Source organism: Erpetoichthys calabaricus, chromosome 5, assembly GCF_900747795.2.
Source record: "Erpetoichthys calabaricus chromosome 5, fErpCal1.3, whole genome shotgun sequence".
In the NCBI taxonomy this organism is placed as follows: domain Eukaryota; kingdom Metazoa; phylum Chordata; class Cladistia; order Polypteriformes; family Polypteridae; genus Erpetoichthys; species Erpetoichthys calabaricus.
In genome coordinates, this window is record NC_041398.2 from 35,619,079 (window position 1) to 35,640,472 (window position 21,394).

General features: G+C 36.8%; 1 protein-coding gene across 1 annotated transcript in view; it reads right to left on the reverse strand.

Moving 5' to 3' along the window:
• LOC114651624 (V-type proton ATPase subunit B, brain isoform-like) overlaps positions 1 to 2,494 on the reverse strand; it is an 85,288-nt gene extending 82,794 nt beyond the window's left edge. Inside the window, 1 exon segment of the mRNA XM_028801446.2 lies at positions 2,292 to 2,494. Within this exon segment, the coding sequence (XP_028657279.2) occupies positions 2,292 to 2,400 (109 nt within the window). The 5' untranslated portion in view covers positions 2,401 to 2,494.
• Between the last annotated feature and the right edge of the window lie 18,900 nt (positions 2,495 to 21,394).

Consider the following 21,394-nt stretch of genomic DNA (forward strand, 5'->3'; position numbering starts at 1 on the left):
GTAAATACTTCCCGTTTTTGAAGGCGACTCTTAGCATGCCTCCTATGCCTTGACTCCTCCTCGTGTGCCTCAGCCTCTCTTGCGTCGCTCTTCCTCTGTCTATTGCACTAACAAAACCAAACTGACAAATGAGACCTAGGCCAAACTGACAGCCTAGACACCCACACAGACAGTAGTGTGTTAATAAATTGTTGATATATCTTTGGGGAAGTGGAAGAAAAAAATAGAGTACCCATTGGAAAATCCACACAGACACTGGTAGAATCTGCAAACTCCACACATACAGTGACCTGGCATGAGATTTGAACTAAGGGAGAAGGATCTAAGAGGCTGTCATGCTGTGCTCTGTGTGATAAAAATTGTCATTAAACACAGACTGTTGAAAGCTACTTTGAAGGTGATCTTACAGCCGACATTAAGACTAACTTAAGAGAAGCAGAGTACATTTCAGCAGAAGTTTTCCAGTGTAGGTATACAATCAGAGTGTCCCAGGATCGGTCATACCTGTACATGATTTCGGTGTATCACTAAGGTCTCAAAGGTTAATATCAGACCATCTTAGAGTTTATATTAGAATAAGATAAAATCTTTGTAATAATAATAATAATAATTGTACTGTGATATTTGCATGCTATAAAATCCAAATCTGCACACTGTAACATTTAATGCGTTCATTTTATTTACATAGCACTTTTTACAGATGGTTAGAGTACTGTTTAGCTGTTTTTTTGCCAATTAATTATTTTACTTAAAAATAACAAAATAAATTAAAAGATTAAGGTAATTATATGCATTTCTTTTATTATAGAATATCCCAAAAATAACATTAATACATAACTGCACATTATATTTTCATGACAAAAATGTTATACAATTGGTCTAAACTTCAATATATGTTCTATTAACAAATTATTGTACTTCACCAGTGAATCTGGATGATGAAAAATCCAACACTTTTAATTATACTGTGATGTTTTGTTTTCTTATTCTACTTAATAAATCCTATAATAAGATATGAATGTCAGGAACCAATCATTCAGTTCTACTTACAGTTGCTAGTTAATCTTATTTTCCCACTACAACAAAACAATATTAATGCAAAACTTAATAAAATATTCAGTATAATTCCTTGAGTATGACAGAGTTACATGGATTGAAAAATGTTCAGATAAATATATGGGTTTCTTGAATATTGCAGGGAAGGTAGGAACAGCACCTTAAGGCTGGACACTCCAGAGTGTGATCTGGCTAATGAGAGATCATACTCTTCAGCCTTCCTGGGAATGCCTTTCCTGGGGTAGTGAATTTGAAACTCAGTCAGGACCTTACATCCTGGAGGAGCAATGCAGATTCCCTGCCTATGAAGCAATGAACCAACTCATTACCTTTAACAACAGATATTTGAGAGGTCATGAGAGTTTACCTGTTACTGCATTGTAATCGATTGTATTAATTGACATCTATAATGTCACCTTTGGCCATGAGCTCTGGTACTGACCAAAAACATAAAATTACATGTGACTGAAATGAAGTTGCTGTGCAGGGTTATGGAGTTGATAGCACAGGTGATCCTTGGGGTAGAACCACAGCTTCTCCAGAAGCAGTTGCGGTAATTTGGAAAATTTTATGAGGATTTCACTTTGGTATGGTTCACAAAATGTTCACCAGGTATTTATGGACTGCTTTAGGGTAGATTACTAGTTTAAGGAAGAGCTTGGGGAAAGGGTATTGTCCCCTTTTGAGACTGGCACCCATGTGATCGGATATGAAATTGATGAGCTTGGCACTCTTGGAAACTGGTGCCCTCTATCTGTCCAAGTCAGAATTTTGGCAACATGACTTTCACTGGGGCAACCCACAAAATCTTCCAGAGTTGGCCATTGTGCTGTTGGAATAGGATCTGGCCTTTTGAAAACCTAAAGCTGACTTCAGTATATTTAGTTAAAGGATGGATGTTTCTTGTTGGAATTAACTATCACTGGAAACTCAAAATAAATGATGACACTTGTTCATCTCTTCCTTTCATTACTGTATTAATTAAAAAAATGAAAGTATTTTTTTGCTCAGATGACTACATAAATATATTGAAATAGCCTTAACATACTTTTCTTTTTATGTATCTAATTTTAAAATGAACTCTGAAACACCTCATTGTAAAAAATGAATAAATCTTTTCTGAAAGCTAGTAGTAACAAGCACTGATGAGTGACACAGAACAAAGAAGTACTGCCCAGAATTATGCTCTAGTTACTTCATCCATGCCTAGAATATAATTCATAGTTAGCACTTACTGATTCGGGGCTGGTTGATATAGTCTCTGGTCACTGCCAAGGCATGTTCTCTTGCTCCAGCCAGGTTGTCCTGTTGCCTGCTCATCCTAACATCCACTTTAGTGGCCATGGTTCCTTGGTCAAACAGAAGTGTAAAGCTGCTGTGTGTGCGTTCCTTTCATAAAGCCCCAACCTTGATTGATGCTGCTTGATCCAGAGTGTGCTGTCTCTGACTGGTTTACCTCTGTGAGGACTGCACCTGGTAAATGAGGTCAGCTTTTGCTGAAGTCACTCCTTCTCCATTTCTCAGTTTACTGTAAACTGGCTTTCAGTACCAGTGAGTGTTGTAGTTGTAAACATGTGGCAGACTTGAACAGAACAAAGAAATTTCATTTCTATCGAGGGTAGCTCAGTAAAAATGTTTGTCAGGTGTCTTAAAGTAGAATTGATTGAGTCAGAGGTGCATGCAGACAATACAGCTTAGGAGATGTTTAACATGTGTGTAAAAGTATCTAAGGTAGTAACTTCTACAGTGGCTTCTTTCTTAAATTGCTGCACATGTACAGTATAAAATTTATTACGTATTTAAGCAGGTTAAATGACATGCTTAGGGTCTCACGGTGAGTCAGTGGTGTAGTGATGAAAAAAACAGGCAAGTTTCAATTAACATACTTTTGCAAAACTGACACTAAAATTCATTTCACATGTGGTAAATGTTTTTGGGGTGGAAAACAAAGAATATTGCCCCATAAAGCCATATTCACACTTTTGTGTTTAACATTGTTCTTTTCTTCAGCTGCTAATACATGTAAACCACCCCACACCAGTAACATCAATTGTATATATGCCTTTTATTCACATCACTAAGTACAGTATGTTTTTGTTTTTTTGTTAATGGGACATGCTGCATGCTTCCCACATTTCACAGTACCATTGTGCAAATTTCTGGGTTTTCTCCATCAGAAAATCTCCCTAAATGGAAAGCTGCCGCCCTTGTGCCACCCTCCTGTTACCTAGCAACCATCCTGTTTTTTTTTAATGCCTGCAGAAGACAATGAGGACATGCCTTGTCCGGGCTCCATGTTATGTAAAGTTTCTTTTCTGTCTCCAGTGCATCTTTAGGATTGTCATCGCCAAATTTGTTATCATAAATAGCAAAGTGGGGATTGTACTACCGGAACACGTTTGGTGGCTCACCAGAATGTCAACAAGTGACAGAAAAGGAGTCAGCAAATTTTTTTTCATTTTATTTAAATACAGATGCATGTGTAATACAATACAATACAATTTATTTTTGTATAGCCCAAAATCACACAAGAACGGGCTTTAACAGGCCATGCCTCTTGACAGCCCCCCAGCCTTGACTCTCTAAGAAGACAAGAAAAAACTCCCAAAAAAACCCTTGTGGGGAAAAAATGGAAGAAACCTTGGGAAAGGCAGTTCAAAGAGAGACCCCTTTCCAGGTAGGTTGGGCGTGCAGTGGGTGTCAAAAAGAAGGGGGTCAATACAATACAGTACAATACACAGAACAGAACAAATCTTCAATACAGTTTAAAAATAAAAATTTTACAAGTATGGAGTATAATTTAACAGTAGATGACATCACATAATATGCTTTGGATTTGTTTAGAGTCCTGGAGACCTCATTCATCAAGCTGCCTCCCCCATCTGGCCATTCCACAGCCGAAATAGCGCTAATCCAATGAAAGGACCCCACGATTCCTGCGATCCTCCATCAGGGATGACTTTACCTTGGGCAGGCAAAACAACTTGGCAGGTGGGCCGTGGCACCAAGTGCTACATTTGAGTACCGAGAAGAAAAACAGAATAGGTGAGGGTTAGTATCAAATTATAACTATCATGTTACTTATGTTTTAGTGCTAATGACTAACAACAGAGAAGCAGTCTGTACAGTTAATCAGCAGCTGTAGTCAGGATATGCTAAACTGAAGTAGTGAGTCTTCAGCCGGGATTTAAAAGCTGAGACCGAAGGGGCATCTCTTATAGTAGCAGGCAGACCATTCCACAGTTTAGGGGCCCTGTAACTAAAAGCTCGACCTCACAGTGTTATTTTATTATTTCTTGGAATCATAAGCAGACTGGCATCTTGAGATGTTAATGTGCACTCAGGTTTGTAAGTCATGATACGTTCAGACAAGTAAGCTGGATCTTGGCCATTTAATGCTTTATATTTTAAAAGGAGGATTTTAAAATCTGCCCTAAACTTAACCGGGAGCCAGTGTAAGGATTTAAGAACTGGAATTATGTGTTCATATTTTCTTGTTCTTGTAATAATTCTTGCAGCAGCATTTTGGATTAACTGGAGGTCGTATAAAGAACAGTTTGAACATCCAGTGAACACCGCATTGCAGTAGTCAATCCTACTAGAAATAAATGCATGAATCAAAGCACTTTCAAGCAGGACTAAGTGCCATTCTTATTGTGTCAATGGAATGAATTTTGCTGACAGGGAAAAGCTTTTTGTTCCAAGTAAAAAACAGAGTTACACTACAAATTCAATTTCACACACATCATTATGGTAATCACTAGTGATAGGATGTCATCTTGCCTCTTTTTGTTGTAAAGCTTATCTTTGCTTGTCCAAACAAACTGATTGTCCACATGCCTGAGGTTTAGTCTATTCAACTTTATGCACACTTAATACAATTCATTAGGATTAGAAGGAGTTGCCATGCATTTAAATATCATTCCATGAATTTATTGAGATCCACTACTTTATGTTGTGATCCTGTCACTCACAAAGCTCAAAAATGGGTCCAGGCCCCTAAAACCAAAAGCCAGGCATAATCTCATCAAAGGTCTGCATCAAAGGAGCAGGCTTTACCACCTCTATGACCCTGCAATGGCACAAAGATGGGATGAATTCTTTTATAGTTGGAATATTAAAAATGTCCACAAAAGGAGAAGAGCAAAACTTAAAACATTTTGCCCAGATACAAAACAAAGTTCCCTTGATATTAATTCAAAATAGATCAAACAAAATGAAGGGTATTTTGTGAACTCAGTTCAACCAATTCAGGGGCATATAGAGATTGAGAAAAGCAACTGCTAGTAAACTGCTGGTTTGTCACAGAGCATTTTCATATGCACACTCAATAATCCTGAAGCTTTTTCATTTCCAAACATTCCACATAACAACTATAACTAAAGAACCTTACAGATCATTTCAGTATTTAAGTGGGATTACAGGCAGATTTATTTCATTTGATTTGTATCACGCAGTGAGTCCATGGTGAGGACTAAATCTACAGCCTTGGCCTCCATCCATCCATCCATTTTCCAACCCGCTGAATCCAAGCACAGGGTCACGGGGGTCTGCTGGAGCCAATCCCAGCCAACACAGGGCACAAGGCAGGGAACCAATCCCGGGCAGGGTGCCAACCCACCGCAGGACACACACAAACACACCCACACACCAAGCACACACTAGGGCCAATTTAGAATCACCAATCCACCTAACCTGCATGTCTTTGGACAGTGGGAGGAAACCGGAGCGCCCGGAGGAAACCCACGCAGACACGGGGAGAACATGCAAACTCCATGCAGGGTGGACCCGGGAAGCGAACCCGGGTCTCCTAACTGCGAGGCAGCAGCGCTACCACAGCCTTGGCCTTTATTACCCAATTCTTTGGTTACTAGGATAGACTTTAAAAACTACAAAACACTTTGTACAAAATGGATGGATGGAACTCTTCTGTCAATCCGCAGGTTTTAGCAGATGAGCTGGAAAGAGAATCAACAGTATTTGACAATCTGCTGAGGGTTCATATTGTCTAACTGTAATATTTTGAGTTACACAAGAGTCTACCAAAAAAACTTACTGTGTCATTAGGCAATGCTTTAAGCACATACAAAAAAATGTAAAGTCAATAGGACAGTATATCAAGACAGTGTAATGATCAGTAGTGGTCTTTATTATGGTTTTCTATACTGAAACTTAAACGATTCATGAGTTAGTAGTTCAGAAATCTTGCAGGGTTCATATCTTATAGCTCTTTTGAATATTATTTTTCAAAGATACCAGCCTTCAGATTGTTAATAGAGTTTAATCAGTACCTAAGTTCTCTTTATTTTATTTGTCATTTTTGATTATTTTTTGTTATTTTGTATGTTATTGTCTTTGCTATTTTCTGTTATTTGATATTAAAAAAGGTACAAGTTATGTATGGTAACTAACTAAGCAGGGTAAACCTATAAAATTTCCTTTAAACCGGAAGCTGATGATAACAATAATGATAATGAAGTATACCAGGCTTCTTCATCTGCCTTTTTTAGAAAATATCATCCCCAAGAGAGAAATCACATTAGTTTGACTCTCATACATGAACTGTAGTTTAATTCTGAAGGAAAATGACTAGCCTAGAAAGGTGTGGTGATCTTATCTGTTCTAGCTATTGACATAGATAACATTCAGGAGTGTAGTTATTCCTGTTATTGTGGATGAAGGGACTGTTTTTTTTTTTGTTTTTAGCAGTGTCTTGTATTTATAAATGTAGCCCAAATAGCTTGTGTAGTGGCTGAAATAGCTTTCAAAGACAGCATATTTCAACTTGAGTGATGAAACCATTGCATCAAAGATGTGCTATTGTTAGTTGTTGCTGGTGGACTTCAAATTTCTGAAACACTGAAAACATATTTTAAAGAATACCTGATGGAGATTTAAAATATATGTTGAAATCCATCCATACATCCATTTTCCAACCCGCTGAATCCGAACACAGGGTCACAGGGGTCTGCTGGACCCAATCCCAGCCAACACAGGGCGCAAAGTAGGAACCAATCCCAGGCAGGGTGCCAACCCACCGCAGGACACACACACACAACAAGTACACACTAGGGCCAATTTAGAATTGCCAATCCACATGTTTTTGGACTTTGGGAGGAAACCCACACAGACATGGGGAGAACATGCAAACTCCATGCAGGGAGGACCCGGGAAACGAACCCAGGTCTCCATACTGCGAGGCAGCAGCGCTACCACTGCACCACCGTGCCACCCTAGAAATATTGAATCACCATGATCTGCAGATAATACAGCTATGAAGTTGTTTATAGCATAGTGGTAATCCTGGGTACACCTCTTTTTCTTATTTTCTGAGAGGTATTTTTTTGCAATGTATTTATTTTTAAATTGCATCAATAGCACACTACTTCATTACTTTTTTTTCAGGTAGACTGTTAGTGGAATTTAACAAATACTTTGAATACCACGTGTGCCTCAAGGAGAGTTTTGGGAACTGAAGTGGTGATGTTTCAGCCATATCACAAAATGTATGTATTTTTGGAAACTAAAGGTGTTTATTCTTACTTCTTGTTGTGTCAATGTTTATTAGTGTTTAATGTTATAAAGTGTTTTCACAAGCATACTGTATAAATACTTACAGTACTGCCCTGACAACTAGTTTTAAGATTACTTTTCTTGTGTGGCCTAAGACATTTCCACACAACTATACATACATTTGTGCATAGTTTTGTACACTTATTTTATTGTGTTTTAGTTTATGTGTGTGAAATACTACTTTTGTGGATTGTATTTTTTGTTTTATAAATACATTGCCTTTATACAGTACTTTACATTAACTAGTCTTGGAAGTGGAAGTTCATTTTATTAGAATAATTTAAATGAATTGTTCATGCCATATATTTCTAGTGTTTATACTATATTAGGTGGCTGGGCAAGTTGGAGCTGTCCAGAAGGCAACAGAACATCATAATCAGTAGATTTTCTTACGATTTTCTGCGTATTCCTAATCTGAATACAACAGTCAACATTTTTTAGTTGAAAAGAGAGAAAGAGTAAGAGAAAGGAATGAAAAAGAGAAGATTTTTTTTTTTGTTTGTAAGTCCAATTGGGGTGATTAAGTGTTCAGTCTAGTAGTAATGTGGGTAAACTAGAAGGGCAAAGTATTGCCCCTTTTTCAACACATGATACATCGAGTAATAGCTGCAGACTTCCCTTCACTGACATCAAAAAAAGTATCAGTCAAAATTTGAATTTCACAGGTGCTGCACTGGTTCTTATATTTGGAATTCTCTTTCTATGTCTATATCTGATTAGACTTCATCAATCACAGTTAAATGATTCTAGTACTGTTTCAGAATTGTACTATTTACCACCATGGTCAGTCACCAAAATGGTCATAATTCAACTATTTCCAACCTTGATAGACAAAACTTTGCACCAATTATCAACCAAAATGTTGGGATTATGTACACCTGAGAATCCAATAGCAAAATGTCCACTCCTTTCTTTGTAATACAGTGTACTCACTATTTATGTGCTGCCTGCTAACTTTCTGCCTGATTTTAAATTTTGCTCCATAGTAGAACCCCTGCTGCCAAAGCTGTGGCTATAAAAAATATGGATGAACCGTTTTACTCCAAAGGTTAATCTAGTATAAGACTGTAATAGTGGAAGACTGCCCAAAATGAAGTTGGATATGCATGTTGCACTGAGCAACCTTGGTAAAGTAAATTAAACTCTACATAAAAGATACATGTTTATCTCACTGAACAAACAGGCTGCTTGATCAACAGCCCCAACAGACATAATGTTTATGCTAGTAAAAGAGGACCACTGTATGTGAAACTTTGAAGCCTGTAAGTGCAGCACTGCCAGTAAACTCAAGGTGTAACCAAAACCAAGGGAGAATAAAGCACTTGGACAAAAAAGAAAAGGCACATTTTGCATTCATTTACATGTGCCAGAAAAAACAAATTTAGAGGGCCCCAAAGGAACCCTTACAAAGCATTACCTCCATCCTTTGATACATCAGGAATCAAAGAAACTACTGTGGTTTGATTCTTAGGTTTTAATGTTTGTATCTTTGTAGTTAGAGTAAATCTCACAAATGTATCAACATATGTATATAACAAGTGTAAAAGATAAGTACTTAGCTAAATTCAACATGAAAATTTACTTACCCTTTGTTGATTTATAGCAACTACCATCAGACATGCATCATACAAGACAGGCTGACAGTAAGAAACATACAACTCGACAAGGACTGATCAATTTAACTGACCTAGAGACCAGATCTCTTATGAAATCATTTAAAATCTGACAGTTATGGAAGGGAATAACTCATAGGTTTGTGCCTTTCTTTATAGAACAGAGGAGATAAAACCAAGGAAATGGAAACTTATACTTTGTATTGCTTGTTTATGGTCCAATGTCTCTATATACAGTATTTGCATAAAACCTTTTTCTTTTATTCTTATGTTATACATACACTTTGTTATTTTGGCAATTGATAAAAGTGTGTCAAAGTTACCCATCTATCTCCTTAACTCACTTATCCACTACAGGGTCATAAGGAAGCTGCAGGCTATTTCAGTAAGTATTGGGCACAAGATATTAAGAATTCCTGGACAGAGGAACAGCATATCACAGAACAAATACACACACAAACATCAAGGGCCAATCTAGCATCACCAATCCAACTACCCTGTATGTTTTTGGACTGTGAGAGGAAATCAGTGCACATGTAAACTCAACTTGCACAATAGCCCCTTCCTCAGTAGTTATTACTACCCAACTGGTTCATGAGCTCACGTATTTTTGCACTGACAGCAGCAGACAAATTTCTTCACACGTCACTACTTACATGTTTATGTGATCATCAACACCTGTGCGTAATCTTGGAATTTTTGAGAATGCTCCCTGATTCATAGAGAGTTCAGAATTGCCCTCACTGCTCTCTTTGCTGCAGAAAAGGGTGAGCCCAATATATGCAATCACAATACTAATGACACCTTTTCAGTACTGTAATTGCCAGGATTAAAAGCACTAAAGTCATAGAAAACATTCTGGAGACCCAACAATCGCATCAGAACATGACAACACCTCATAATGTAAGAAATGGAAATGATGTCAAACATGTTTTACCTGCAAAACTCTCTATTGAAAAGAAATGCTTGAAAAATACTTGAAAAGCACCTTAATAATGGCCAAAAAACAGTTGAAAAATGTTGGTTAAAGGCATGAACAATGTTGAAAAATGCTAAACACATGAAAAATTATATATATATATATATATATATATATATATATATATATATATATATATATATACATATATATATATATATATATATATATATATATATATATATATATATATATATATATAAAAATGGAATGGGTGGGTCGTCGGGTGGGCCTTTTTTTCATTCCGTCGTTTTTTCCACGTTTTGAAAATGTAGAATGATTATTTGATTTTTTTTGTTTTTATTTGATCGTGTCTATGTAGCCGCCGTCGTAATAAAGTATCGCTAAAATCGTCATTTATCGTAATTTATTTTTGACGTATAACGTCGCCGTCGTCGAGGTCAGTGATACCACTGCAAAAAATCTGCTTACGGTTTGAAAGACACGCCCTACTCACTGGACAGTTAAAAACACCAATCAAACTAACGATGACATCAAGTATTACCCAATCAAAAGTAGGAAAGGAGGCATCTTCATAAAATGCGTGTGGGATGATTTGCATGAGACGCTGCTTTAAAAAAAAAATTATAAAAAAAATACGGGATAAATCCCGTCCAGTATTGATTCAAAACGGGACGCGCAATTTCATTCTCAAACGCGGCACGATTCCGTATTTTAAAGGACGGGTGGCAACCCTACAGTGCCAGGTAACCACCCATACAATCACATTGTGATTCAGACCAGGAATGCAATGAATGTAATTACCCCGATCTACATACAAGGCGAAAGTCTTGCAACATTCAAAGATGATGGTTTGGGATAAGTACACCATACAACATAAAAGAGCTTATGAAGCCTTGAACCGAAAAAAAGCAACATCTCAGAGATCGTAAAAAAAAATAGGAGCTAATGTCGTTTTACTCGCTGTACATTTTAGTCAAACATTACCAGTTATTTCACGAGGGAGACCAGCACATCAACTCAACGCGTGTTTAAAATCCATGTTTCTCCCACGCTCGGTTATATGTCACGTGTTCTCGGGTAGGTGCACCAAAAAATGTATACATTTAAGCATGTAATGGGCAAACAAAAAATGAGGTATACCCGAAGGCACAGCAGTAGTACTTAATGTAACTTTACTTCTTAAATGTTAATGTTTTACTGTTTAATAATTTATACGCTTCTTATATGTTGTTCAAATTCTTTTATCAAAATACCACTGACAGCGCAATGCACGATAACATCGAGTGAATACACCATACGCATCCGCCCACGGCTGCCCCTGCTGTGCGCAGATAGGACTTGATTGTACAATAAAATAAAATAAAGATAAAAAGACTAAAACAATCATCACCCATAAAGCGGATAGCAGACGTGACGTACTATATGTGTACCACATTTCAAGTGTATAGGTGCAACGGTTTGCGAGCTACAGGTCATTTAAAATCCTGGACAGACACACAAATTGCCACGGTAGCAAATTACAGAAGAAGATTTTACTGTTTAATAATTTATATTTATATGAAACGAGCTGTATATACCCGGCGTTGCCCGGGGCAGAAGTAACCTAATCGGTCAAACACTTACATATATACCAAAGTAAACCTAATCGGTTAAACAGCTTCATATATACAGAAGCGAACCTAATCGGACAAACAGCTAATCTATATACATAAGCAAACCTAATTGGTCAAACAGTTACATAAATACAAAAGCAAACCTAATCGATGAAACAGCTTCATATATACAGAAGCGAACCTAATTGGTCAAACAGTTATGCATGTGCAGAATAATTTTACAAAGATTATGCGTGTTAACAATCATTAAAAAGAAAAGATTGAGGAACTCTTCTTCTATATGTGATGAAGCTGGATGAAGCTGACTTGACGAAGAATGAAAATGAGAACCTTGATTAGAGATAGATTATCCGTATTAAAATATGTGCATGAATAAACTTTTGGTAACTCTCTAGCAAAAGTTTATTCATACAAATTGGCATGGGATGGCTTTGTGAAAAAGTAAAAATTAGATAAAAATAAATTGAGAATGCGTACTTCGATTTGACTGAGATTATCTGTAATGATGAAAAAAAAGTTTAGTATGTTTTTTTTTCCATACGGGAAGGATGTAAAACCTTACATAGGCACCCTTCAGCCCGTACTGAAGGGTACTGTCAGATTCTTACTGACTAAAAAACACCCTTTTTATTCCACAGCTACCCCAAAAACCACTATTAGGCATTACTTTGGGGTGGCAGTAGTTTAGTTATGAAACAGCTGGGTCCTGAAAAAAATCTGTCTTATTAGTGGCTTCATCACATATAGAAGAACAGTTCCTCAATCTTTTCTTTTTAATGATTGTTAACACGCATAATGTTTGTAAAATCATTCTGCACATTCATAACTGTTTCACCAATTAGGTTCGCTTCTGTATATATGAAGCTGTTTAACCGATTAGGTTTACTTTGGTATATATGTAAGTGTTTGACCGATTAGGTTACTTCTGCCCCGGGCAACGCCGGGTATATACAGCTCGTATATATATATATATATATATATATATACAGTATGTGTGTGTATACAGGCGTATTATGAAGGGAAATTGGGAAGTCCTTGGTAGGTCACCAAGAAAAAAAGGTTTAGAAAGCACTTCCCTACACCTTTGTAAACATCAGTGGCATCAATGTGACGTGCTAAAAGGTTGAGCAATCAATCAATTTCTAAAAGGTTAATGGACTGAAGCGATACTACCAATAAAGACGAAAATGGCAGGCCACAATGGTAAAATCTGAGAAATAGGCCAGCAGGTGTGTGCCAGAGAAAAGTAAGAATACAGAGCATAAAACATAACCAAAAATCATTGTCAAAATTCCTGAATTCTTCAAAGATTTGAATAGCTTACATGTCTGTAAGTGGCAGTGCTGCAAAATGTTGGATAACTATTCAGAAAAATGGACACTTCGTGATGCATTAACATAAGACTAACAAATAAAACCTTGAAAAACAAAGTGAATGCAAAAAAACAATAGCAAAAAATATATTTAGCTGTGCAAAAAGCCATAATGATAACAGGAGGGGCACACTGAAGCCCTGGACTACCAAGATCTGCTCATTATGTGTGCCATTTTTAGAAGAGGTTCCTGCCTGCTTCTTTATCTTCTTCTTTTTCATTCTTTTCTTTTGATTTACCTCCATCATCTTTACAATGTAATCTTGAGCATTAGATGAGAAGTTATTCCAGTTGCTTTGCCTGAACATGGTGTCAAATGCATTAGCAAGAAATTTCAGTGAAGAAAAAGCCACTTTCACTTTTTTGTATTGGCTAGTTGTAGCTGCACTGCTTTAATAACTTAATAAACATCATGTTATGGTGGTTTGGAAGATTTAATTTTGTGGTGGAAAAAAGTGCACAGAAGGACAAAAAAAATGAACACCACCCAGTTACTGTTTGTAAAGTTCATAAATATTTGTTTACTTATTTTGTTTTCTAATAAAAATGACTTTTTTAAATTATATACAAACAGATATAATTGTACAGTTCATAAAAGAGACATGTATTGTTTATTTGTGCTACATCTATTATTCCTCACATTTGAAGGAGTACCTTGCAAGCTTAAATTCAACCCAAGGCTGGCCTTTGAACATTTTGTGATAAAGTCAATTTCTGCCATATTACACTTATTTTAAACATTCCCACAGAACATCCACAAGTACTCATTACATCATCACAAACAATTACAATAATACATCTCTTTTCTTCAATAATGAAGGTGTTTAACATGTACAATATCTGCATTTCTTGGGGCAAAACTTTCCCTGATTGTACTGGACACAGCAGTACAGACACATCTAAAACAGCCAACACCCTCCTTTGTAGTGTCTCAAGTCACAGATTGTGAATTTCAGTAGCATCCTTGTAGTAAGGTCCAGGACCCTTGAACAAATTTCTTTGTAATGACTATCTTCCATTTCATTTAACTGGACCCTATGTTGGGCCACAGCTGTTTGGAGTGTGTCTCAGCCTAATGTGGTCCTCTGAAAATCCCTGGATAATGAAGCATCCATTCATTATTCAAACCTTGCTGAAGATATTTTTTTCTAGTTTAACACCTTAGAACATACTGGCTGCCAAGAAGAATATTTGATGAACCAAACTTTCAAAAAGTAAGAAATACATTCATAAGTTTAAGCATTTGCCTTCTAATAGTTCCACAATCTATTTTCCTAGCTTGCTTAATTCTTGTTTAGGACTGAAAAGGACTAATGCCTTTTCTGGCATCAATAGCCAGGGAACATTCCCCAGGGAAGAGGCTTTTAGGATGCTGACTCTACTTAAACCACACAGTGAATATATTGTAAATAATTTGTTTTCTGTATACTTGTACAATTTGCATGTGGCTGTGCTTAATTGAAAAAAAGCTGCGTGACACAGTACAATTATGAAATTGTTTGTTCAGTGATCTTCAATGGGTAATGTCCTGCATGTTATATAAGGAAACATCTAAGAACACCCAATATCCTAAAACATTTTATCTCTTCTTAAGGCCTTGATACAGTTATGCAGATTACACTTCTTTCAGATTTCTAAAATTACATTAAAGATGAGCAACTAGAGTTCCTGAAATGGCAAATCAAACAACAAATGTTAAATGTGCAGATAAGCGTGCTTGCCCATCAGTATCACATCAGGAGAGTGCCTGGGAAACTAAGCCGTCCATCCAGTCATCTCCAAAATGAGTAAATGAGAGTCAGATCACAGCACTGTCACAGCCAGAATGAACAAACACATCTCTAAAATCTGATCTGGATTCAAGAATAAATGTCCCACATTTCTCTTAGCATTTTATGCTCTTTATGTTTAGTAGGGAATGATTTTGTGGTCCTAACAGGAAAAAACAGTTACTTACAAATGGCCTATTCTGATTTCCTAGTTATGTACCTGTAATACCTAATTTTATTTCTAATAATAAATAGTCTCACACTTGACAATTAAAAGCTATGGAACAAAAACAGATGTGTTAATAGTCTGTAAACGGATATTAATTTCCTTCTTTACCCTCATCGATTAGTAACTTATAACAAATACATAGTAAGCACTGATGTAAGGTAGCATCTTGTCCTTTATATAATCCATCTATCCATTTTTATGCCATTTACCCAATTCATGGTTTCTTGCTTACCTCACCAGCACTGAATGCAAGAAACGTACCAACCTTGAGCAAAGCACCAATCAATCACAAGCCACACTCATACATATACCAACATTCCTCCAGACCAGGCCTATTTAGAGTTGCCAGTTAGCCTAGCCTGCAGGTCCTTGAGATATGGAAGGAAAATCAACACAGAAATAGTGAAAATGTGCAAAATCAGGCAGTACACCAGCCAGAATTCAAGCCTACAAATTGTGGAGCCACAATTTCTTCTTATAAAACACAATTCCACTTATAATTTCAGCATGCTACACTCTATACAGAATGATAATTTAAAACAGAAAATCACTTGTAAAACACAAATGCCTGCTTTATCTGGTGTTAATTTCAATTTGAAAATAAAACCATTCCCACTTCAGAAAAGCCATACAGATTTCTAAGCCAATCTAATTCTTATTCTATTTTTAGTTTTTATTTTGCATAGCACTTCTATTAGTATTTGCATCATTTAATACATGAATAATAATTAAATTAAACTTGTAAAGACATGTTTTGTTATACTTTAGCAAAACATTTACTGACAACAGATCATCTGCTTTACTTTAAAAGCAAAGATACATTATGATGAATACTGATATTTTTTGTCCTAATAAGAATAATAATAATGACGTTTATGCCCCGATCACAGATTGTTCTGATATTGTTAGGATAGGCTCTTGCTTAATGCAATCCTAAACACAGATAAGCATGTTTTATAAATGGTTAGGTGTTAATAATTACAAAGCACAGTTGTCTTACAGCTCCAGAGTCCTACATTACATTCCTTAGTCTAATCAGAGTCTATACAGTGATTCTTCATTAGTAACAAAGGTTTAATTTGGGTACTCCAGTTTGCATGCCCTTTCTAAAGATTTGCAGGTTAGGATGACTGTTGACTTTTAACACAAAATTAATTTAGATTAATACAATGAGAGTGTTCCCTGTAATGGGGCTGCTAGATTATGAACACTGTAAGTTTCATTCAAATTCTGATGACGCTAAGATGTATTTATTGTAATCCAGGAATAACAATTACCTTTCTTCTTTGCTGAATCCCACCTAATCCTACTGCAGACCACCCACTATTTATTAAAAAAAGGTTCAAAGACTCTTGTCTGTACCTTCACATATTAATGGCTATTAATGTTTAAAGGTCAAACTTCCTTACACTCTCCTTACCAATGATTACAGAATCCTCCTTCTTACAACAAACAATTTTTTGGAGACAAGCTAAATTTATAACCCAACAACATACCATTCTCAACCCCACTTGATTCTTTTAAAATCAGGAAACAACCCTGGACTGGCCATCACTCATGTTCACTTCCACACAGGTCCAATTCAGAGTCATGTGTATAGAAGAAAAACTCACGCCATCTTGGAAAGAATGGTCAAATTAGTTACAGGATTTGAACCCAGAATGCTGGAGCTGTGACCCAGCAGTGCTAAACACTAACCACTGTCTATACTTGCTATATCACAGCTCCTGGTAATTCATTCAATTGAATCCAAGGCCAGGTACTGGTTTGACAAGTGTGGCTACTCTCCTCATGTCTATGTGGATTTGTCTTCAGATGGCATTGTTTTCCTGATATTTTCTTAACATTTCTTTGCTAAATGAGTTTAAAATTGTGACTTTAGATTGTTGTGCAGATGTGGATGTGTGTATGAATTTGCCATCAACAACCCTGAACTGGATTAATCAGGTTTGATAATACATGGATGAATGGAAAAAACAGAAACAGGGTGAAGTATGTCACAGTGTGAAAAAACAAAAATTATGTAATATTCAACCCTTTTGCATACAGTATGTAGAATAAAATCACTACAACTACAAAGGCCTTTTCTAAATAATGCATCCAAACCTACGTTATATATTTTTTGATGGAAAAATTTACAATAAACATTGACTGTTGAATATTATTTTTATGTAATTTAGTGGTTAAGGATTTAAAGTTCCAAATTGAAAATTTGCTGACCGAGTTCCCAGTATGCCCTGAATAAATCTAGCAACATTATTTAAAAAGCAAGTAATGTGATCAGCACAGAAAATCTCATTAAACAGGATTCATTTAGTACATTCAGAATTCTAGTTTTTGCAATCTGGGTCGTGTTGCACAGCGCCTAAATTGGTCCATTTATTTACAAATGTCTTGTAGTTCCAAAAGGTATAATTCTTGGCAACCACTGGTAAGTGTCAGTTTCTTGGTTTAAGCTTAATTTTAACTGCTCAGTACAATTTAATATCGTATTACATGCATCCAAATGAATTAGTAAAGATTTTTAAGTATATACAACATATGTTGTTATGTACAGCTGCACTTCAGAACAGGTAATCCACCTGAAGCTAAGAATGTTTGGGTTGGCCAGTACCCAGATTGCAGACCATGTAGGAAAAGTTTGGATTGCTGCTGGAACAGGTGTTGGTGAGGCCAGCAGGGGGCACTTACCCTGTTGTCTGTGTGTGGATTCCAATGTCCCAGTGCAGTGATAGGAATGCTGTACTAAAAAATGGTATGGTCCTGCAGATGAGAAATAAACATGAGGCCATGACTCTCTGTGGTCATAAAAGATCCATGGACATCCTTTGAAAGGAGTAGAGTGTATGTACTCCAATGTCCTGGCTAAATTGCCCAGCACAGGGTTGTTCATTCTGGCCCCCTAATCATCCCCCATCCCAAATGTTCTAACTATCTCTTTCTCTCATTCACCACATAACAGCTAATGTTGCATGAACATACTGGTGCAAAATGTCTGCCGTTACATTGTCCAGGTGGACACTGAAAATTGATGGTGGTTGATGTGGTTTGCCACTGTCTATCTAAAGCGCTCCGAGTGTCTGGAAAAGAGCTATATAAATATATCTGTCTTTATCTATCTATCGATCTGTCTTTTATCTTTTATGTAATGCCCTGTTCTGTCTACAAAAACCCCATTAACAATCTAGATTTGTTTGTTAGAACGATGAAATATGAATTTAAAATTTATCTTAAACTTAATATAAGCACTCTAAAAAAAAAAGGTAGAAGATTCCTAAGAACCATATGTTTCTCATTTTTAGTAGAGTCATTTGTATACATTTGATTCTTAATAATAATAATTAATAATTTTTTGCATTTATATAGCGCTTTTCTCACTACTCAAGCGCTTTTGAGAGATGCACATCGTTTTTGGTCAATGAAGAAACTTCACTACTTTTGAGTTCCCCTGAATTATAAAGCTTTAACAACCTCCATCCATCCATTATCCAACCCGCTATATCCTAACTACAGGGTCACGGGGGTCTGCTGGAGCCAATCCCAGCCAACACAGGGCGCAAGACAGGAAACAAACCCTGGGCAGGGTACCAGTCCACCGCAGGGCGCACGCACACACACACCAAGCACACACTAGGGACAATTTAGGATCACCAATGCACCTAACCTACATGTCTTTGGACTGTGGAAGGAAACCAGAGTACCCAGAGAAAACTCACGCAGACACAGAGAGAACATGCAAACTCCACGCAGGGGGGACCCAGGAAGCGAACCCGGGTCTCCTAACTGTGAGGCAGCGTTACCCACTGCACCACTGTGCCACCCACGCTTTAACAACCTTCATTTATAAATTCAAAGTTACACTGGGGACCATTTAAAAAATACAATTTGTTCATTGCTGTGTGTGATGCACTGGCACCCTTTCCAGGATTTTTTCCAACCTTACCCTAGTTGCTGCCAGGATAGACTCTGGCCCTTCAGAAATTATGCTAAAACTAAATACAATTAAACATACATTTCTTGGGCTTTTAATTGGCAAATCTGCCTATACAAAAGCAATGTTTTTTTTTGTATGACTGGCACATTGTCACTAGTGCGTCTTATCTTGATGATTCCATAATTTGTAAATTTGTAAAGGAAAGAAAGGAACTACATCTTTTACTTTATGCTTTCAGTAATACACTGTTACAAAATATTATTACTTGGATGTTAATACTACTGCTTTATTTCATTTGTTCTTCTTAGATGTCTTTATCAAAATTCTTTCTGTTTCATTCTTCAGAGACACATTCCAAACATACATTATTTGACTACATAGAGAGATAAGCCAGATTATATACATTATGTCTGCTGACCAGTATAACACCATCCATCCATCCATTACCAAACCCGCTATATCCTACCTACAGGATCAATTTAAAACTGCCAATGCACCTAACCTGCATGTCTTTGGACTGTGGGAGGAAACCCACACAGACATGGGGAGAACATGCAAACTCCACGCAGGGAGGACCTGGGATGCAAACACAGGTCTCCTACCTGCGAGGCAGCAGCGCTACCCACTGCGCCACCGTGCTGCCCCCAGTATAACATGCCAGACATAAAGGGTAATGGTTGGATTTGTGCTTGAATTGGTTTTGGAACAGAGGGATAGTTAGATTGAAAATTTGTGTCTACCTGTAGTATGACTGTACAGCAGTATCAAGATATTACAAGTGACAAGGCAGTGAAAGTGTCATCATTGATTCTTCCTGTCTTCAAATCTACCAAATATTCAATTGAAGGAAATTAGTCATGGGAAAGCACTATGGTAAAGTGAATAGCACTGCTGATTCATAGCTCTAGGAACCTGGGTCCAAATTCTGTCTGAATCAAAGAGTTTGTGTATTCTTGTGGAAAATGCTTCTGGGATAGGCTCCAAACCTACCATGACTCCTTAATGGCATAAGCACACTCAGAAAATGAGTTGATGAATGTAAGTTGCATGTTGGAGTTTAGCAGAACCAATACTAGCTGTCTGCAGGTCTAAAAGATACTTTGCCTGAGAAATAATAAATGCAGTCTTTACCAGTTATGCAGTCAAAATGGGAGAACTTCAGAGAATAATTGTATACAGGGAAATAATAAACAGAGTGCCATAGTAACAGGTCAAATATTAAAAAAAAAAACTTTTATTTTATAAGGAACAGCATCCTAGAGGGCTTTACAAGTACAAAGCTACTGTATAGTGAAATCTTCTATGAGATTTTTTTTTACAAATAGAGCACAGGCAGGTTAATGGACTAGCTTATGGTCAAACTGTGAATCAGAGGCAGGCAATGAACTTGCAATGTTGTAGTTGATTGTCCATTACCTTACCCACTAGGCCATGCCATGTCCATTTCACCCAAGCTAACTCAATGCATTAGGGCAACGCATTTGGACCTTCCTTAGGTGGAGGATAGCATGAGGTTTAATTGCCTATTGCTGACCCATTACTGTGTCACTCTTAACACACACTACCGTAGGCATATTAAATTAACTGTAAAAAAGGTACTCCTTCTTTTTTGTACTTTAAATAAATGTAACAGACCCACACAGAGAAAAGCTGGAATTACTGTTTTCAGCAAAGTCACACATGAATCTTTGCAAATGATAATAATTAGTCTTAATTGTGACCCAATAACTAACCTGAGAGATTTAATTTTGTTTTTAAACTGTGATTACCAGGAAACCACATCAATGCAGCCTGCCACTCAGTACAATGTACATAACATTTTAAAACCCATTACTGTTATTAGTATAGTTACTTTTAATTAAAGTGCTTTAAAGCAGAAGGCATTTACTGCTTAATGGTGGATGGCATACAGTCATTGAGTTTCTTGAAAACTGCGATTCATTAAATTTCAGTTCAGGTGGTGAGCTATGGTAACTACAGACACAATGTGAAAAGAATTTGTAAATTTGGATGTTCAGCATGACACAGATGTTTTCAGGAGCCTGTCCTTTGGTATGACACTAGGAAAAAAGAAAGTGAACAGCAGTCAAACTGCAGATAAATTAAAATGTTAGCAGCTATAAACAGCAAGAGTCCTCATTCTTAGTGAGAGGTTTAAGTTCAAGCAGTGAAGAAATTCATACATTTGAACATTATAAGCCATCAAGAAAACAAAAGTTACTCCCTTGTTTGGAATAACAAGGCTTCTACCTGACACTGCCCTGAGAAACTTACAAGAAATCAACTCATAAT